Here is a 20,876-nt window from a genome sequence, read left to right as displayed (position 1 = left end):
TGTGTTCTGGGGCATTATTATACCCCTGTCCCCCGTTTCTTGCAGGCCCTTTGTGTTTTGTACGTTAGTGTGTTCTGGGGCATTATTATACCCCTGTCCCCCGTCTCTTTCAGGCCCTTTGTGTTTTGTACGTTAGTGTGTTCTGGGGCATTATTATACCCCTGTCCCCCGTCTCTTTCAGGCCCTTTGTGTTTTGTACGTTAGTGTGTTCTGGGGCATTATTATACCCCTGTCCCCCGTCTCTTTCAGGCCCTTTGTGTTTTGTACGTTAGTGTGTTCTGGGGCATTATTATACCCCTGTCCCCCGTCTCTTTCAGGCCCTTTGTGTTTTGTACGTTAGTGTGTTCTGGGGCATTATTATACCCCTGTCCCCCGTCTCTTTCAGGCCCTTTGTGTTTTGTACGTTAGTGTGTTCTGGGGCATTATTATACCCCTGTCCCCCGTCTCTTTCAGGCCCTTTGTGTTTTGTACGTTAGTGTGTTCTGGGGCATTATTATACCCCTGTCCCCCGTTTCTTGCAGGCCCTTTGTGTTTTGTACGTTAGTGTGTTCTGGGGCATTATTATACCCCTGTCCCCCGTTTCTTGCAGGCCCTTTGTGTTTTGTACGTTAGTGTGTTCTGGGGCATTATTATACCCCTGTCCCCCGTCTCTTTCAGGCCCTTTGTGTTTTGTACGTTAGTGTGTTCTGGGGCATTATTATACCCCTGTCCCCCGTTTCTTTCAGGCCCTTTGTGTTTTGTACGTTAGTGTGTTCTGGGGCATTATTATACCCCTGTCCCCCGTTTCTTGCAGGCCCTTTGTGTTTTGTACGTTAGTGTGTTCTGGGGCATTATTATACCCCTGTCCCCCGTCTCTTTCAGGCCCTTTGTGTTTTGTACGTTAGTGTGTTCTGGGGCATTATTATACCCCTGTCCCCCGTCTCTTTCAGGCCCTTTGTGTTTTGTACGTTAGTGTGTTCTGGGGCATTATTATACCCCTGTCCCCCGTCTCTTTCAGGCCCTTTGTGTTTTGTACATTAGTGTGTTCTGGGGCATTATTATACCCCTGTCCCCCGTCTCTTTCAGGCCCTTTGTGTTTTGTACGTTAGTGTGTTCTGGGGCATTATTATACCCCTGTCCCTCGTCTCTTGCAGGCCCTTTGTGTTTTGTACGTTAGTGTGTTCTGGGGCATTATTATACCCCTGTCCCTCGTTTCTTTCAGGCCCTTTGTGTTTTGTACGTTAGTGTGTTCTGGGGCATTATTATACCCCTGTCCCCCGTTTCTTGCAGGCCCTTTGTGTTTTGTACGTTAGTGTGTTCTGGGGCATTATTATACCCCTGTCCCCCGTTTCTTTCAGGCCCTTTGTGTTTTGTACGTTAGTGTGTTCTGGGGCATTATTATACCCCTGTCCCCCGTCTCTTTCAGGCCCTTTGTGTTTTGTACGTTAGTGTGTTCTGGGGCATTATTATACCCCTGTCCCCCGTCTCTTTCAGGCCCTTTGTGTTTTGTACGTTAGTGTGTTCTGGGGCATTATTATACCCCTGTCCCCCGTCTCTTTCAGGCCCTTTGTGTTTTGTACGTTAGTGTGTTCTGGGGCATTATTATACCCCTGTCCCCCGTCTCTTTCAGGCCCTTTGTGTTTTGTACGTTAGTGTTTTCTGGGGCATTATTATACCCCTGTCCCCCGTTTCTTTCAGGCCCTTTGTGTTTTGTACGTTAGTGTGTTCTGGGGCATTATTATACCCCTGTCCCTCGTTTCTTGCAGGCCCTTTGTGTTTTGTACGTTAGTGTGTTCTGGGGCATTATTATACCCCTGTCCCCCGTTTCTTGCAGGCCCTTTGTGTTTTGTACGTTAGTGTGTTCTGGGGCATTATTATACCCCTGTCCCCCGTTTCTTGCAGGCCCTTTGTGTTTTGTACGTTAGTGTGTTCTGGGGCATTATTATACCCCTGTCCCCCGTCTCTTTCAGGCCCTTTGTGTTTTGTACGTTAGTGTGTTCTGGGGCATTATTATACCCCTGTCCCCCGTCTCTTTCAGGCCCTTTGTGTTTTGTACGTTAGTGTGTTCTGGGGCATTATTATACCCCTGTCCCTCGTTTCTTTCAGGCCCTTTGTGTTTTGTACGTTAGTGTGTTCTGGGGCATTATTATACCCCTGTCCCCCGTTTCTTTCAGGCCCTTTGTGTTTTGTACGTTAGTGTGTTCTGGGGCATTATTATACCCCTGTCCCTCGTTTCTTGCAGGCCCTTTGTGTTTTGTACGTTAGTGTGTTCTGGGGCATTATTATACCCCTGTCCCCCGTCTCTTTCAGGCCCTTTGTGTTTTGTACGTTAGTGTGTTCTGGGGCATTATTATACCCCTGTCCCCCGTTTCTTGCAGGCCCTTTGTGTTTTGTACGTTAGTGTGTTCTGGGGCATTATTATACCCCTGTCCCCCGTTTCTTTCAGGCCCTTTGTGTTTTGTACGTTAGTGTGTTCTGGGGCATTATTATACCCCTGTCCCCCGTTTCTTTCAGGCAAGCAATATTACTTGCGGCTAGCCTCAGGCTAAGCAAGAAAGTGAGAACGCATATATATGAAAAGGTTTGATGGCTAGCTACGCCAGAAATAAACACCATTGATTGATACCGAAAAGGTTGTCTGCACCGATCGGTAAACAGCCATGAAAAGCTAATCGGATTGGCAGCTGTGCGGCCGCCATATTTTTTCGCGTAGCGAGCACCTCTGAGGCATGCTCCCCTACTCTCGCCAAGTCTTAGAGTACCTCTTGGCGAGGACTGCCGAAGAAACGCTACTTCCTCGCCAAATCACAGGTCAAAGAAACGGGGGTGTAGCTGAATTGGCAGATTTCTGATGAATTTTACCATACTCCTCCATGAAAAGATGCCAGTGATTAAAATTATTTAGCTTTTGAGATATGTACAGTAAGTTGTTTATGCCCAACTGTTAGCTTTTTGTCTTTTCTGGCCATTTTGAGAACTCTACAAGCACAATTTTTTTTAAAAGACGACGGAAGACGGTTACCGTCACGTACAGTTACCATGTGAAATTTAGTCTCACTCTGTTGTTCAGATCTGACATGGTGAAGTTTTGTGCGGCGTTCCGAATTTAATTCTGCAGTTTATTTATAGCACCACTCTGTATATACTCGGTTTTTCAAAGGGTAGAGATCAAAGGTGCCATAAAAACACACCCACCCTGTTATGCTTCACCCTGGAGCGACATCTGAAGTAAACTGACATTGTTATGCAGGTTACTAATCAGCTTATTTATTTGAATAGTATGGTGTAGAAGTGTTGCAATACGGGAACGTTTTTTTTTATCTTGGTGTGTTCCAGATATGTTAGTGGTGTAACATTTATGACCACATGTGTAGTTTCAATAGTTGTTTTTGTCATTTTTATTCCTTGCAGAAATGTTATACTTTATTGAATACAGTCCCATAAAATGTTGTATTACATGTACCATGCTTGTAGATTTTTTAATTTTTGTGTGTGTAGAAATTTGACTTGAAAGTACATATATATATATAGATATAGATATATATATATATACTCTCCCCAAAAAGAAACTTGACACAGGTAAACATTGATTTTTGTTCAAATATGTTAGAGGAAAGCATCACAATCACAATTCAGTTTGAAGTTTGTCAGTTACATTGTTGCTGACCACTAAACCACAAAAAGAACATCATTGAACCAAGACTTGACTGGGTGGTCGCCCTTATAAAAAAAAATCAATGTTTACCTGTCAAGTTTCTTTTTTGATCGACATCAAACCTCTCTAAAACTAGTAAAAGACAAAAACATTAAACAAAGAAAAAGAAAAAAAGAATAAGGGAAAAATGAGATAAAGGTCAAATCACTCAGAACTGCTCGCTTCTTGCTAGTTTTCACCATCTCAAATGAGAGTAACTTGAGTTTGAGAGCATGAAGTTACGCATAGTTCCTCCAAATTAATCCAAAATAATGAACACATTTTTTCTAGATTTCAGTAGCTATTTTCAAAGCTCTATGGTGAGATTTGCAGATAAAGAAAAAAAGTTAGCACATTTGAGACTGTGCCAAAAGGTGACGTTTTCATGTCAGTATGTCCCAAATGACATCACCAGTACATTTTTCATTCTATCTAATCTGTTTTCGTTCTATTTTTTCTAATAACATGCGTTAACAATTGATTGCCAACTGGAATGGAAGAGCACAAAAAGTGTAACTTGATATGTAGTTTCTCTAGAGGGAAAAACATCTTCCACTTTCATGTCAGTGTGTCCCATGCAACATACATTTGCCAAACAGCTATGTGCAAGTAGATTATTTGTTAGTGGTATAGAAAATACTGATCAACAATTAAAGTCAGTTTTCACATTCATTTTCTACCTATTTCTTATTTGTTTATTCTGTTGGCAATGGTGAAATGTCAGCAATCGTGTGTCATTCGGGACAGTAGACATGACACCTGACCTTTTGGCACAGTCTCATTTATGTATAAACAATGTTTACAATATTTCCATGGCAACAAGCAAGATACATGAATTTTTGTTGTTGCTTAGTGGGTTTTTTTTCTCTATAGATCTATACTGGTGAATTTTGTCTTGTTCATTCATGTGTACAGAAAGTTGGTTGAAAGTATTTTTCCATGTTAAGGTTTGCCACAAATGTCCTCAAGGGGATTGTTGTTCATGTAGGTTTTATTCCCTGTATAGATTTGTATTTTTGTTGAAACATTCTCTTTTAATGCTATTCCTTGTTATGAACATTCTGCTCATAAAAAAAATCATACTTATCTTTTTGTGATTTCTGGTCTGACTGAGAAATGGATTTCTTTATGGTCAATAAATGGAAATTAATTTTCACTGAATTTTTTTCTTGGTGAAACTGTAAGAGTGTGGATTTGCACACAGAAGTACACACAGTCTCTGACTCTCTCTCCCACCACTCACTCTCTTTTGTCTACTGAGTAGCCTTTGTGAAAAAGCTGCTTTAAAATTAAACCCCCACAGCTGCAAAAGGTGGCGTTAGATGATGTTAGAATCTGCGAAATCATCGACTGGGTGGCCGAGTGGTAACGCACTTGCGCTCGGAATCGAGAGGTTGCGTGTTCGACCCTGGGTCAGGCCGCTATTTTCTCCCCCCTTTCCTAACCTAGGTGGTGGGTTCAAGTGCTAGTCTTTCGGATGAGACGAAAAACCGAGGTCCCTTCGTGTACACTACATTGGGGTGTGCACGTTAAAGATCCCACGATTGACAAAAGGGTCTTTCCTGGCAAAATTGTATAGGCGTAGATAAAAATGTCCACCAAAATACCCGTGTGACCTGGAATAATAGGCCGTGAAAGGTGGATGCAGCGCCTAAAGGCAGTCGATCTACTGGCCGATGTGAATGCGTGATATATTGTGTAAAAAATTCCATCTCACACGGCATTAATAGGTAACATGCGCCTTGAGTCGCCTTGTGTGGTGAGATACGTGCGCGATATAAATCCTCGTAAATAGAAAAAATAAATAAAATAAAATAAAAAGTACACAAGCAAGATACGCCTGTTTGTAAATAGTCTTTAATCAACAATTACAAAGAACAATCTCCTCACATGTACGCAGAATATACAAATGTATATACAGGCAAATGTATAAAAAAAAAAAACAGGAAAAAAAAGAAGGGTTTTGTATTCCAAAAACCTACTTCTTTAAGTTTAAAACAAGGTCATAAACAGAAGTGTAAGGTCTAGAGTTAGGCTGGGACTTGTATACTACAGTCCGCTTACAACAGGAACCCAAGTCACTCTCTCACAGGGACACTCTCATGGCAAATGGATCTATAACGAACAAAGCCTTTCCAGAAGCAAGCACTGATATAATATTCTGGTGATGATCTATGCGCTAAAGTAACATCACTTGTTTATGCATTGAAATCAAAGATTGAAGAAAAAACCTCTTAATTCAAACCATTACCCGAAAGACTTCTAGTTGACATTTTCAAAACATAAAACATTCTGTCCCATTCATGCAACCTCTCAGCTACATTATTTTGTGACATCATTCTTTGTGCAGAGAAGGAAAAAAACCGCAGTGTCTGTTACTATGGCCAAGAGTTAAGCGTACATAAGCTTGAAAAACTCCCTCTTAAAGAGATTCTTATGCAGATAAAATTATGACGTATATTTGTAGCATTGCTAGCTACAAAATAAAAAAAGAACAAAAATAACAGAAAATACATTCAATACAGAAGAAATTCTGTTGTTTTTGAAGCATACATATCTACGGTTAATGTTTCTCCCGGTTCCAAAACCTACAAGTTCCATGAAATACCAGTTCAAGTATTGAAAACAAAAAATGTCAATTACAAAGCTAACATCTATGTTTCTGGTCACAGCTGATTCCCTGTGGGCGACCCGGCTTTTGTTAGGTTCCTTACTTCATATTTACACACCACTGCTAGAGTATTTCAGGTACTCGATCCATTATACTGATAGACTTGCTGACTACTCGTGAGAGGAAAAATTGCATTAAAAACATGTATTCCCCCAGAAACTTAAAATAAAACCACAGGACAGCATTCACCTTCACGCATAGCAACTCAAAAATCACGGACAATAACAACCCCTGAACAGGTCTGGTTCACTTGCATATTTGTGTTTTTCTGACACCTTCAAACTCATTCAGAAGACAATCTAGCCGGCATACGAACCGGCAAAACCACAATTCAAAATCCCCGAAAGCTCCCAGACTCAAGAAATAAAATAACCAAAGGCAAGTAAGGGCTCTAAATGCATACATCATGTGTAATGGAGTAAGCCAGAGTTATACGGAACCAATCTCCTGGCACCTCAAGCATTGAATTAAACAAGCAACTTTATCAATCAATGAGTCTTATATCGCGCATATTCCGTGGGTACAGTTCTAGGCGCTCTGCAGTGATGCCGTGTGAGATGAAATTTTATACGGCCAGTAGATTGCAGCCATTTCGGCGCATATTTACCTTTCACGGCCTATTATTCCAAGTCACACGGGTATAGGTAGACAATTATTAACTGTGCCTAAGCAATTTTGCCAGGAAAGACCCTTTTGTCAATCGTGGGATCTTTAACGTGCACACCCAATGTAGTGTACACGGGGGGAGGTTCGGACACCGAAGAGAGTCTGCACACAAAGTTGACTCTGTGAAATAAATTTCCGCCGAACCTGGGATCGAACTCACGCTGACAGCGGCCAACTGAATACAAATCCAGCGCGCTACCAACTGAGCTATATCCCCACCTCTAAAAGTCGCTTGTTCATTTCAATGCTTGTTATTCAGAATAACAAGCATTGAAATGAACAAGCGAATTCTCTTACTCCATTACACGTCGTTGCATTTGGAGCGCTTACTTCCTTTGGTTATTTGATCTCTAAATAGCGCTGATCCGCCCCATTTCGTTTAAGATTCTCAAGAAATGAGGACAGGGGAACTTTTTGCTTCTACATGTACCTTGCTTTACTTAACACTAGCACTCTTCTTACGTGTCCTTCTATGTCATATTTACTGCAGACACCCAAGCCATTATCCAGTTTAAAACAGAAGAATTCAACAACAAAATAACTTCAGATAACAATAATTTACATAAAGGTAAATGAAAAATAGAAAATTTGAATTAAATAAGCATGATTTGTACACAGTACTTTCACCCCTTTTAGTAATGCATTGCGCATACGACTCATCACCTATCCTCCTCCAAATAAAAACGCATTCTTTCAAAACATATCTTTATACTAGTTAAAACAGCAAAAACAACCAATATGTTTTTTATTACTAAAAATGACACAGTCACAAATGTTGGTCATTTTTTGCCATTTGCAACAAGTTCCTGTTTGAATTATGATCATCCTTTATAACAGAAGGGGGGGAGTAAGCAGAGAGAAATCATTGTTAACTTGATTTTAAAAATAACTACTTGCTATACGTGAATATTACCAAAGATGAAAAAAAAAAATTCAGCATCAATGTCTGTGCAGTATTTCTCCGCGAAAGCAATTAAATGTGCACTTGCCGAGTATTTCTTGTTGGTGTTATGTGAATGAAGATAATGATGGACCAGTCTATCTTTCACCACCTACTAGTAACTAGTTCTGTTTACTTAGTCATTTATAGTTGTAGCCAGTTGAGTCTCAAAATGACTTCTTGGTGTTATGTGAATGAAGATAATGATGGACTAGTCTGCTATCTTTCACCACCTACTGGTAACGAGTTCTGTTTAGGTACGTGTAGTCATTCTTAGTTGTAGCCAGTTGAGTCTCAAAATGACTTGGTGTTAAACTGTTATATGAAAGAAGATAATGATTGACTAGTCTGCTATCTTTCACCACCTACTGGTAACGAGTTCTGTTTAGGTACGTGTAGTCATTCTTAGTTGAAGCCAGTTGAGTCTCAAAATGACTTGCTTGGCCTTATTTATGTTCCGTAATATACACTACTCACAAAAAGTTAAGGATCACTATGAGAAAACAGGTGCTCAATAAAATCAGTTCGCTACTGTTATTTATTTCTCAGTCAAACCAAATTGTTATGAATTCTTGTTCAGCTGTAAGTGGGCGATGTTGTGTTAGTGGGAAAATTTCACGGGATTTTCTACTACTGAGCTTGGTAGCAAAAGAAAAAGCGGAAACTTGCGAAAAAGGACCTTGTTTTGGACCGTTCAGCCCGAACACATTGCACAAGCCACATGGAAAAACCATTATGCACGTGCAAGCACTGCTGTTTATGTGTGAGATGCTGTCACTTGCTTGGCTTTTTGAGAAGACATACCACCAGTATTAGGCATTATCTAACAATGCCTCCACGACGAAAATTGAACGAGTTTGAGAGGGGACGAGCTGTTGCATGGTTCCAAGATGGTGTCCCCAAGCGAGAAGTGGCCAGGCGACTTCACGTGTCCATCTCGGTCATTGTCAGACTGATTCAACGTTTCACAGCCACTGGGAGGGTCCAGGAAAGACGCAGACCTGGGCGACCAAAGAAGACAACTCCACGTGAAGATCGTCTCATTGAACGACTAGCCTTGCAAACAAGAACAGCCTCTTCCAGCATTATTCAAAGGCAGCTGAGGGTGGCTACTAACACCAACATCAGCCAGCAGACCATACGGAATCGCCTTCATGGGTTTAACCTCCGTTCTCGTCACCCAGCTGTACGGCCACGCTTAACTCCAGCCCATAGGGCAGCACGCCGCGCCTTCTGCAGACGTCACGTGAGGTGGACACGTCAGCAATGGTCCCAGGTCCTGTTCAGTGATGAATCACGCTTCACCCTGAACCACAACGACGACCGACTGAGGGTCTGGAGGAGCCAAGGGGAACCCTACATTGACACCACTGACCAAGAAAAGGTGGCCTTTGGTGGAGGTTCTGTAATGGTCTGGGGGGCCTTCAGCCTTCACCACAGAACACCCTTGTTTCATGTACAGGGTAACCTGACTGGCCTCCGATACCGGGATGAGATCCTTCGACCGCTGGCTGTGCCTACACTGCAGCAGATGGGACCGCAGGCTGTCCATCAGGATGACAACGCTCGTCCCCACAGGGCACGGGTGGTCAACGACTTCCTGCAGCAGCCTGGAGTCAACAGAATGGAGTGGTCAGCATGCAGTCCCGATCTCAACCCGATTGAGAACCTCTGGGATGAGTTGGATCGCAAAGTGAGGAGCAACCACCCCCCTCCCAGATGCTGCAGCCTGAGCGGCAGGCGCTTCCACAGAGGATCTTCACCACCCTGGTCCACTCTATGAGGACTCGCTGCGTCGAGTGCCAGAACAGCATTACTGAACTTTTGGGAGCATCTGAATGCCATGTCTTGTGATTTCAACGACTTTGTGAAATTAAATTTTGATACGTACACACTTTGATAAAATATACAGACCAAACGATTGCTCAAAATTGAAGGAAATGTTGTATCGTTATCACTAAAGCATTGAATTAAACGTTTGCCAAATACCGACGCATTGGCTTTCTTATTTGGAAAATTATGAATTTGTGTGCAAGTGATCCTTTAACTTTTTGTGAGTAGCTTACTTAGATAAAATAGAATATCAGAATACCTTTGTGCTTACATTTCAATTTGATAAACAAATGACAAAACTCTAAAATATTATCTTGAAATCATGAGATCTTTACAAGTAATTATACTATAGTGCAGTCATGCATGATATAGGTAGGTCGTCTCTAAGTCTTATTCTTCAACTGCAGATTGAAAGCAATTCCTAGCTGAATCTGTCTTAAAGTTTAAACCTAGATGCAGGTGATCATAGCCGCATCTAGCTGAATCGGTCTTAAAGTTTAAACCTAGATGCAGGTGATCATAGCCGCATCTAGCTGAATCGGTCTTGAAGTTTAAACCTAGATGCAGGTGATCATAGCCGCATCTAGCTGAATCGGTCTTAAAGTTTAAACCTAGATGCAGGTGATCATAGCCGCATCTAGCTGAATCGGTCTTGAATTTTAAACCTAGATGCAGGTGATCAATGCAGGTGATCATAGCCGCATCTAGCTGAATCGGTCTGATAACCCAGATGCATGTGGATCAAATAAAGATGGCACTATTCTAATGATTACTCTTTCACATACTTGAGAAAAAAAGAAAAAGAAAAAAGAGGAACCATTTTATCAATAAATTATGTCAAGCGAGAAAAAAACATTCAAGTTAATGCCTCGGCTGTTCATTACATTAAAAAAAGACCAAAACATGAAGTCATATATTTGATGTAAGCAAAACTGCTTTCAAATGTCTGATGGAAAAATGACGTTTTACTTGTGATCACATTTATGTCCATACGATTCAGCCTAACCATAATGCTGTGATATAAATGATAACAGATGAACACAAGCAAGATGTTTCTCACACCCTATCATGGAAATGCATGCTTGTCTGACAAATAAGTTAGCACGATACCTGCACATGCATACACCACACACAAAAAAACAACTGAGAAGCAGACTGAGTGACACCTGCAGGCTGTAATGAAGAGGCATGCACTTCAATCCCACGCCACAGTCAACAAATCAAGACAAAAACGTTGCCAAAGTTGACCCAGAAAAGCTTTCTGTTTTTCTTCCCTCTCGTTTCAGTTTTATTGTAAACCAATATTATTATCAGCTTGGTCGTGAACTCCTATACGAAATGCTGACTTGGAATTGCAGTCCAATGAACAAAGAATTGCAGTCCACTGAACAAAGAAGAAATGCGAAGTGCACATAGAACAAGAGCAGACGTGAACGGCATCAGATCACAGTGCCTCACGCAGCAAAGCACAAAACCTAGTAGGGAGTCAGCAGCCGTTGTTGCGTGATGTATCCATCCGTAAGTTTGCAACTCACTATCAATAACAGGGTGGGGGGGTGAAAGTGAACCTCCCCCCCTACAGTGCCACACCTTTAAATCACACAGTCATCCTTCTTTATGAGACCTCTAAGTTTTACAGTCATCCTTCCGTTACCACACCTCTACATTACACAGTCATCCTCCATTATTAAAAGCAAAACAGAAAACTACACAGATGCGCTCCCGTTTCGCACTCGCCCCTGAACACGGCATCTTTCAAGTTTTCTCTCTCTCCCTCACACACAAGCAGACCGGCGACCACTTCTCCGGCGAATGTCACACGGCACAGGGAAGAAGAGAAGCAGCGGCCAAGCGGTCGGTCAGTGGGTCAAGGAAGAAAGCTACGAGTGAGGAGGACACAGTGGTGGTGCGTCCCCAGCTACAGTGAAATGCCAGGACGCCCCGTCTCACGCTCCCTGACACCTGGAGGTCATGTTAGTTTTAAACAGTCAATTTTTTTTTGTCTCGCCCGAAGCCAAGCCTCTCAAGACTTGTGATTGGACGTGAGCCACGTCAGTCCTTCGCACAGGCCGTCCCCCGTGGTGGCACAAGATGGCTGAACGTACCAATTTCGGTCTCGTATCCTCGTCAGGCCCAGCTTTTCTTGTATTTCGTGAGGCTTCATGGCTGCACACATAGGAAAGTGGAGTGTGAATCAGTTACAAAAGAAGTTCCAAAACAATTATGACTGTGAAATTTTGTTCTGTTTGGTACAACTCAAAATGTTAAGCGGTGTTTACATTGCAGACTTTCTACAAACTTTCCCCTAATTTTCAAACGATTTAAGGCGGCGCCAAGTCAAAAGAAAAATCGCTGCCCAACGCTAAAACTAGTTTTAAGCGGCGATCCTCGCCAGACTCGAAGGCCAGTGCAGCTATCGGAGCTACCTCCTAATGCGGCAAGAGCAGTTTGGCTAGAGCTAACCAATCAGTAAGCGCGATAAGGAATGTCTGCGCAAAATCTTTGCCAAGTCACGGCCGAGTCGAGCAGTGCTCAACTGAGTTTTGGAGTCGCTGCTAAATCTGGCGTAAATTGTACCTAAATCGCTGGGGTCGTTTACATGGCAGACTTTTCGCCGACTTGGGAGCGATTTTCAAACGACAAAAGTTGTGGACAAGTTTGTTGAAAGTCTGCCATGGATGTGAACGGTACTTTAGGAAGAGAGCAATCTTTTGTAAAGAACCTTGGAGTTCACATTACAACCACAAGATGCCATTCTTCGAAGTTCCCTTTACAGTGATATTAGTTTCTGAATCTGAATGACGCCAACATGATTTCCCAGATGAGAAACACGTCAGTAAAGGAAAGGGTAGCTAAATGCTGATTAGGGGACACATAACCTGTCAAACTTTAAGTTTGAGACACTGCTTCTGAGCCAAAGAAAAAAGTGTGCACCATTCATTCAAAAGCCAACTGTGCTTACAAACTAAGATTTGACACAGTACTACCCTACAAGTTTTGAATTAACCGTTGCACCCACTTGCAGTTGCATGCTCCGTTTCTTCCCCGCACTTCAGCTTCAAATTTGTAGAAAGAAAAGGCAAATTTGAAGTCCTCACCATGAAAGACAGTCACATATGCATGCACACAATTATATATAGTGGAACTCTTGTTTTTAAGACCTCCCAAAAATCTGGGAAGGGGGTAAACTTACAGAGGTTAAAATCAGGGAAAATAGGGTCTTTAAAGGGAGGGAGTCTTAAATTGGGCGGTTTCACTGTATCAAGTTGCAAGCAAAACACAAAACAGAAACACAAGCACTACAAGGTAGCAACTGACCATCTGGAAGATCTTGTTTGTTGGCAAAAACTAGGATGATGGCGTCCCTCATCTCACGGTCGTTAATAATGCGATGCAACTCCTGTCGCGCCTCATCGATGCGGTCACGGTCAGCGCAGTCTACCACAAATATTAGGCCCTGCGTTCCTGTGTAGTAGTGCCGCCATAACGGTCGTATCTTGTCCTGCCCTCCCACGTCCTGACGGAATGTACAGACAAGCAAAATGACAGTCCTGTGTTGTTTCTACACACTGTTGTCTCACACAATATTATTAATATATTATCTTACTTTTGTTTCGCTGTAGGAAGCTTGACAATGAAAAGTTCTGTTTCAATTTAACTCTGACCCTTGGCCTTGCCTTGCTGAATGCAAGTTTCCAAGAAGAAATAAAAGTCAATGTTCACTCTAGAGCTTTCTATCAGTGTTGTTGCACACTTTAGTTCAGACCAGTCCAGAACACCAATTACATGTAAGAATAAAACAAGAAATACAAAGCTAAGTCAGTTTGTTTGTTCATGGGCTGAAACTCCCACGGCTTTTACGTGTATGACCGTTTTTACCCCGCCATACGCCGCTTTCGGAGGAAGCATGCTGGGTATTTTCGTGTTTCTATAACCCACCGAACTCTGACATGGATTACAGGATCTTTTTCGTGCGCACTTGGTCTTGTGCTTGCGTGTACACACGGGGGTGTTCGGACACCGAGGAGAGTGCTAAGTCAGTAAATGATCAAATTAAGTCTTCATCTCCCATACCAGGTTGTTTTCCCTTCCGGCACACTGCTTACCTGCATGGACACTTGTCATATTGTTTGACATTCAAAACATGCACCAATAAATGACTACTATTAGATGAATGTTCATAGTTTTGCCTTGAAGGAGATCTTCTGATCAAACTTATCTTTTTTTCTCAGTTTGTGTAACCTGTACATTTGGACACACACAGATGTTGAATCCAGGTAAGTTCACCTGACGTATTTGGCATTGTCCTCAAAGCCTGGATACAACACTCAGTAAGACAGCACATTTTCTTAAAATAAGTTTAAGATGCATTTATGACAACAGGGACTTGGGGCCGTTTCTGGGAAACAATCAAATAAAGATGCGTTTATCATAATATTCAAAGCTTTTAAGATAAAACATCTTATCCAACTGCAAACATGGAAAGATCTCTCTCTTAGTCTTACGGTGAGTGTAAGTGAGATATTAGAATTCTTATTATAAACAAACCAAACACTAGCTCTTACAGAGAGGTGAATAATGATACCATTTTTCACAGGTCATTTCCAGACAACAACATGCAACATCTGGCCCTAAGGCCCCAACCCACATACTGGGCCAGTGATTAACATACCGAAACACACTGTTTTCTCGCACACAGCACTATACCCTGTTTTGACACAGCCTATTTTGACAAAACATTATGCTAGCTGATGTATATTCAATTGTATGACTCAAAATACCTCTTAGCACACACACTAAACACTAAAGTAAAAGTGTAAAATCTAGCAGACATACAAACATTTTCAAAATCCATTTTTTTCAATTCAAGATACTTACCCATACATTGAATTTGACATTCTTGTAGCTAACAGTTTCTACGTTGAATCCCACAGTTGGAATAGTTGTCACGGACTGCCCTAATTTCATTTTGTACAGAAGAGCTAGGAAATGTTAAGGAATCAAGAGCTGCAAGCAATGTAGTTATGTACACATGTTTAGATCTGGGAACCTGACAAACATTACAAGGGAACAATAAGCAGTAGTTACCCTAACAAGACAAAACACAACTACTTTCTTAGTTTGGATACAGTCCTATTTTCCATTTTTTTAAAATTTTATTTCTCACGACATGAAAGTTAATAATTATGTGACCCTCCACCACGGAATGAGTCGCATGTCACCTTTACATGATTTTCATATTTGTACATTTTCCTAAAGAGTTTTTTTATGCTCTATCCAGTGGTGAAAACCGTTTTAGAAAAGAGCGAAAACTGTTTGAGTTATAAGCCTGTGACTAAGGTGACCCTCACACTGTTACCAGACACTCCCCGGACTTATATTAAGCCTAGCGCAGTGACATGCGACTCATTTCGTGGTGGAGGGTCACATAAATCAATACAAAAGAATTACTATTTATACAGGCAGCTCAAAAACTACATTTTTTCACACACAAAAATCCACATACACTATACTAAAATAAAGTATGTACAAATCAAATACATTATAAAGCAACATGAATGTTCCTCTCTCAACAACTTGCTGTACATCTTGCCTCATAAAATTATGTGTATGATCGACATTAATGTGGTTTTTGCAGCGACGTCAGAATATGATAGCTAGCTAGAAGGAAAAAAACACTTCACCATCAATCAAAATTAATTTTTAAAAAGAAAACAAAAAGAATTTACTTAGCTCAGGGTGCACTTCACACAGTTGATTGAGTCACTGTAGACGTTGGCAAGCATGATTACTTTGCAAGTACAGATAAACTGATATAGATAACATTAACAACATCCCTAACTTCCTTCTACCAATCAATATCAATCCGGATTAAAAGGATACTGGTTTTTCCCGCAGCATCTAGCCCCAGCATGAGAATTCTCATCTCCTTATTGCCAAAAATCTTTGACAACAGCTTCCCCATCTTGACCGATTCGTCTTGCACTCACCCTGCAAAAAGGACAGAGTGAAAATTAGCACACAATATACTATATCATTACCAACCTGCATGGGGAAAAAAAAGAGATATAATGATCACAAGAGAATTACAATTTCGGATTCAAAATCAATAGGATAGCATAGCATTACAAATGCCATTAGCAATTCTATACATGTATGAAGAAAATGTACAGTGTATCGCAAAGAATTACACACTACACGGACTATTACAGAATTAGTATTAATTACTATTTCAATTTTCATACTAATTACTAGTATTACTCAGCAACTGAAGGCTTTGAATTTTTTCGTAACTTTTGGAAACACACTGCAGTGCAGACATGAAATAAGACATGCAAGTCATGTTTAACTCCTAAAAGTACAAACAGGAAAATCTGCCTTCAGGCCAGACGGCTCTGGATTTTTAAAGTCTAATCCTCCAATATTTGGTCACCCTGAACTATTAGAACCTTTCCAAATAGAGAATCTCTGCTTTGTCCAATCAATGAAATAGCCATGACATTTAAATGCCTTGAAAACTGAGAATTTCATGACAGTGAGTGAGTGACACCACTGTTTCATATCATTTTAAAATGTTCATGTGTACCTAGAAAGCATGCGTTATGTAATAGAAAAAGCAAACACTTCTTATTCGATCGAAAAACATTGACATAATAACAACGAAGCCCGTTAAAACTAAGTTATCAACTGACTAACTGAAAGTGGAAATATGCTGAAGTGCCTTCCTCTGAATGCGAGTCTATTCCTGGTAGCGGTACAGGTCTGAATCCTGAGTGTGTCAGAGACTCTGACTACAGTAGTTGAAGGATGCATGACAATTTCCTGGTTCTGGCTTAATCAAATCAAATCAAAAATCCTGTCATAAAACCTGTTACACTCACTGACTCAGTTACAGTTACACTAGGATAAGGAGTGTAAAGTGAACCAAGTGTCAGTGTCACTCTCACTGAGTCTCAGTCTAACTGAACTATCAATTCATTTTGCCTCAACCAGGCTGAAAATACACCATAAGATTAAGAGCATGCAGTGAAATAATAAAGGAACTGGGTGGTTTCAATCAAGTACATGTACTGCAACTAAAGTGGCACAAATCAAATACAATTTCACATAGCCTTTAAAATATTAGCCTGCAGCTGATAACTAAATTGTGGTACTGAATACTCATTCCAAACATGATACTTGATACTATTACCAATCCTTGTCAATTGTCATCTAAATTATATGACCTCATACTGTCAACTTCCCTTCAAGTGCATTTATAATCCGACATAATTAAATCACTGTGATCTCATTTCCACATAGCATTGTACTGCTACTAGTTTGTACAGGGAGTGTCACTACAGTGTCACACTCACAGTATGGTGACTTACTAACTACTCAATTCAAAATCTTGAGACAACACTTAGACTCAATTCATCCCTCCCACAGCCATAATCCACTGACCAAACAAACCCGTCCTGGTTGATTACACACGGCACCACCTCTTAGTTCTATCCTGAGTGTGTCGCTAGAACTCAGTCACAGGTGGCTTCTCTAGACCACTACTGACTACGGCACTAGATCAGAAAGCAATGAATGACCCGGTACGACAGACAAGACGAACACGAATCAAAAACACGCTGGCAGAGTGAATTCTAACGACACAGTAATGCATGGGTGTTGAATAAAGACGGAGTAAAGTCACGAAAGGAGGAAGGGTGTTGCTGCTCATTCCAACTTGCTTGTATGGGTCAAAGTTACGGAACCTTGAACGCTCAAGACAGAGACGTGTGTGCCGGACGCCCCACCTACCTGTTCCACAAACCCGCTTCGCACGACGGCTCCTGAGAACAACCAACCAATGTCTTGACCTCAGTCGGTTCTGAATACTTGAATCTAAACAACGGATGGCACCATTCGATCACTGGGTTATCAATCAGTATCTAAATTTAGTATTTGACAGTCGATCAGTCAAGGAAGCCTCCATCGTGAAAATGCCAAATGGCGGTTGTGACCTCACACTTCCGCTTACGGTAGAAAAACTAGTTCCGAACCGGCTTTTTGAATAAGCTCACTGACTGGCGAAGGAGATCCAATATCGAGCAAGTTTAAGCGATTAACAATTAAAAAAGAAAGTCATACTTCGGAAAAAAAACAAATAATATCTTCGGGTCCATTTAAGGCGGAAGAATATTTTGGACAGTGCCCTCTTTTGGGATTTATCAAGGGAAAGAACCGTTCCAATACTGTTTAGAATAACGCCCCTTTCGCCCACACCTGTCGATTTCGTCACCACATTCAATTTTTCGAGGGAACGCCTTTGACGTCGCAGCAGTACAGTACGTTGAGTGTTCTGTTTAGGTCACTGAGAGGAGGAAAGCAACCAAATAAAATGTAACTCTTCTCAAAAACATGCACTGCTTAGCAAAATAAAGATCAAGATCGCACCGGTATATATATACAAACAAACAAAATATGTATAAAAATAAAAGGCCTATCGGAGACGCGCAGTTTGACGACGCGCAGAGCGTTCCGGTGTAACACGAAATTTGTACTCCACAAAAAATTTACTCCGAAGTAAAAATTTCGTACGAAATTCTTACTCCGTGTAAATTTTTCGTACGAGAAAAGAACTCCCCAAGGCACGAAGAAATTACTCCCTCCACGAAATGTTTACTCCACATTTTTACATTTAGTCAAGTTATGACTAAATGTTTTAACATAGAGGGGGGAATCGAGACGAGGGTCGTGGTGTATGTGTGTGTGTGTGTCTGTCTGTGTGTGTGTGTAGAGCGATTCAGACTAAACTACTGGACCGATCTTTATGAAATTTGACATGAGAGTTCCTGGGTATGATATCCTCAGACATATTTTTCATTTTTTTGATAAATGTCTTTGATGACGTCATATCCGGCTTTTCGTGAAAGTTGAGGCGGCACTGTCACGCTCTCATTTTTCAACCAAATTGGTTGAAATTTTGGTCAAGTAATCTCCGACGAAGCCCGGCCTTAGGTATTGCATTTCAGCTTGGTGGCTTAAAGATTAATTAATGACTTTGGTCATTAAAAATCTGAAAATTGTAATTAAAATAATTTTCTTATAAAACGATCTAAACTTACGTTCATCTTATTCTTCATCATTTTCTGATTCCAAAAACATATAAATATGTTATATTTGGATTAAAAACATGCTCTGGAAATTAAAAATATAAACATTATGATCAAAATTAAATTTTCGAAATCAATTTAAAAAATATTTCATCTTATTCCTTGTCGGTCCCTGATTCTAAAAAGATATATAGATATGATATGTTTGGATTAAAAACACGCTCAGAAAGTTAAAACGAAGAGAGGTACAGAAAAGCGTGCTATCCTTCTCAGCGCAACTACTACCCCGCTCTTCTTGTCAATTTCACTGCCTTTGCCATGAGCGGTGGACTGACGATGCTACGAGTATACGGTCTTGCTGCGTTGCATTGCGTTCAGTTTCATTCTGTGAGTTCGACAGCTACTTGACTAAATGTTGTATTTTCGCCTTACGCGACTTGTTACATTTAGTCAAGTTTTGACTAAATGTTTTAACATAGAGGGGGGAATCGAGACGAGGGTCGTGGTGTATGTGTGTCTGTGTGTGTGTGTGTGTGTGTAGAGAGATTCAGACTAAACTACTGGGCCGATCTTTATGAAATTTGACATGAGAGTTCCTGGGTATGATATCCCTGGAATTTTGTTTTCTTTTTTTCGATAAATACCTTTGATGACGTCATATCCGGCTTTTTGTAAAAGTTGAGGCGGCACTGTCACACCCTCATTTTTCCATTAAATTGATTGAAATTTTGGCAAAGCAATCTTCGACGAAGGCCGGGGTTTGGTATTGCATTTCAGCTTGGTGGCTTAAAAACTAATAAGTGAGTTTGGTCATTAAAAATCGGAAACTTGTAATTAAAATTATTTTGTTATAAACGATCCAAAAACAATTTCATCTTATTCTTCGTCATTTTCTGATTCCAAAAACATATACATATGTTATATTTGGATTAAAAACAAGCTCTGAAAATTAAAAATATAAAAATTATGATCAAAATTAAATTTCCGAAATCGTTTTAAAAACTATTTCATCTTATTCCTTGTCGGTTCCTGATTCCAAAAACATATAGATATGATATGTTTGGATTAAAAACACGCTCAGAAATTTAAAACGAAGAGAGGTACAGTAAAGCGTGCTCAGGCCGGCTATGAAGCACAGCGCAATCGCTACCGCGCCAAACAGGCTCGCCACTTTCACTGCCTTTTGCACTAGCGGCGGACTACGTTCAGTTTCATTCTGTGAGTTCCACAGCTTGACTAAATGTAGTAATTTCGCCTTACGCGACTTGTTTTTACTTCCAGTAAAAATCTCGTACGCGAAAATAGATTGCGGGCGAAGGAATAATGCCAATATGTGATCTCGCACAAACGAATGTCGCACTACCCTCCCTCCACCCCTTCCACCACCAAGACTAACAGGGGACAAGGGCGGCCAAATTTCGTACACCTGGCATGGCAAGGAAGTTAAATTGCTGTGTTAGGGTGAAGTAATTTATTTGTTTTTTATTCGTCAGGGGAGTAGTAACATTTGTGTACAAAATGTTTACTCGGAACTCACCTGTCGTGGGGAGTAATTTTCTCGTGTAATGGGGGAGTGCTTTTTTCGTAAAGGGAGTAACATTTTCGTACGAAATTTTTACTCCGGAGTAAAAAATCTCGTGGGAGTAACTTTCTCGTGTTACACCGGAGGTTCAGGGGGGGTTTTCCGAGGTTTTCCGGTTGATTATTTTGTTTATTTGTTTAGGTTTTCGGAGAAAAGTAGTACCGTCCCCGATCGCAGCGCTCAACGAAATACGGCTTCGTCCCCGGTGTCCGAAAAAGTTGAAAAGAGCACCTCCACTCCTTATAGGTTTCTGTTATAGAAATCCTGCAGAGCGAGCAAACTGGTCAGATAATTTTACACAGATGTTAGATGCAGTCTTGCTCGAATCAAAGGAAATAATTATGTTAGGTGACTTTAATATTAATTTGTTCAACAGAACAAAATGTGGCTTGATATGCTTAACCTCTATAATCTCAAACAAATAG

The 20,876-nt window shown here is 40.9% G+C and overlaps 1 protein-coding gene across 1 annotated transcript; it reads right to left on the bottom strand.

Moving 5' to 3' along the window:
• Nucleotides 1–5,512: 5,512 nt before the first annotated feature.
• LOC138971825 (ADP-ribosylation factor 6) lies at nt 5,513–17,792 on the bottom strand. Its single transcript, XM_070344647.1, has 5 exons — nt 17,575–17,792; nt 15,667–15,774; nt 14,662–14,765; nt 13,102–13,300; nt 5,513–11,949 (listed from the first exon to the last, which is right to left on the bottom strand). The coding sequence occupies exons 2-5, from the start codon at nt 15,746–15,748 to the stop codon at nt 11,807–11,809; spliced, it is 528 nt and encodes a 175-aa protein (XP_070200748.1). The 5' UTR covers nt 15,749–15,774; nt 17,575–17,792; the 3' UTR covers nt 5,513–11,806.
• Nucleotides 17,793–20,876: the final 3,084 nt, after the last annotated feature.

This window comes from Littorina saxatilis, linkage group LG7 (assembly GCF_037325665.1).
Source record: "Littorina saxatilis isolate snail1 linkage group LG7, US_GU_Lsax_2.0, whole genome shotgun sequence".
Lineage (NCBI taxonomy): Eukaryota > Metazoa > Mollusca > Gastropoda > Littorinimorpha > Littorinidae > Littorina > Littorina saxatilis.
This window is presented reverse-complemented; position numbering and strand designations above follow the sequence as displayed.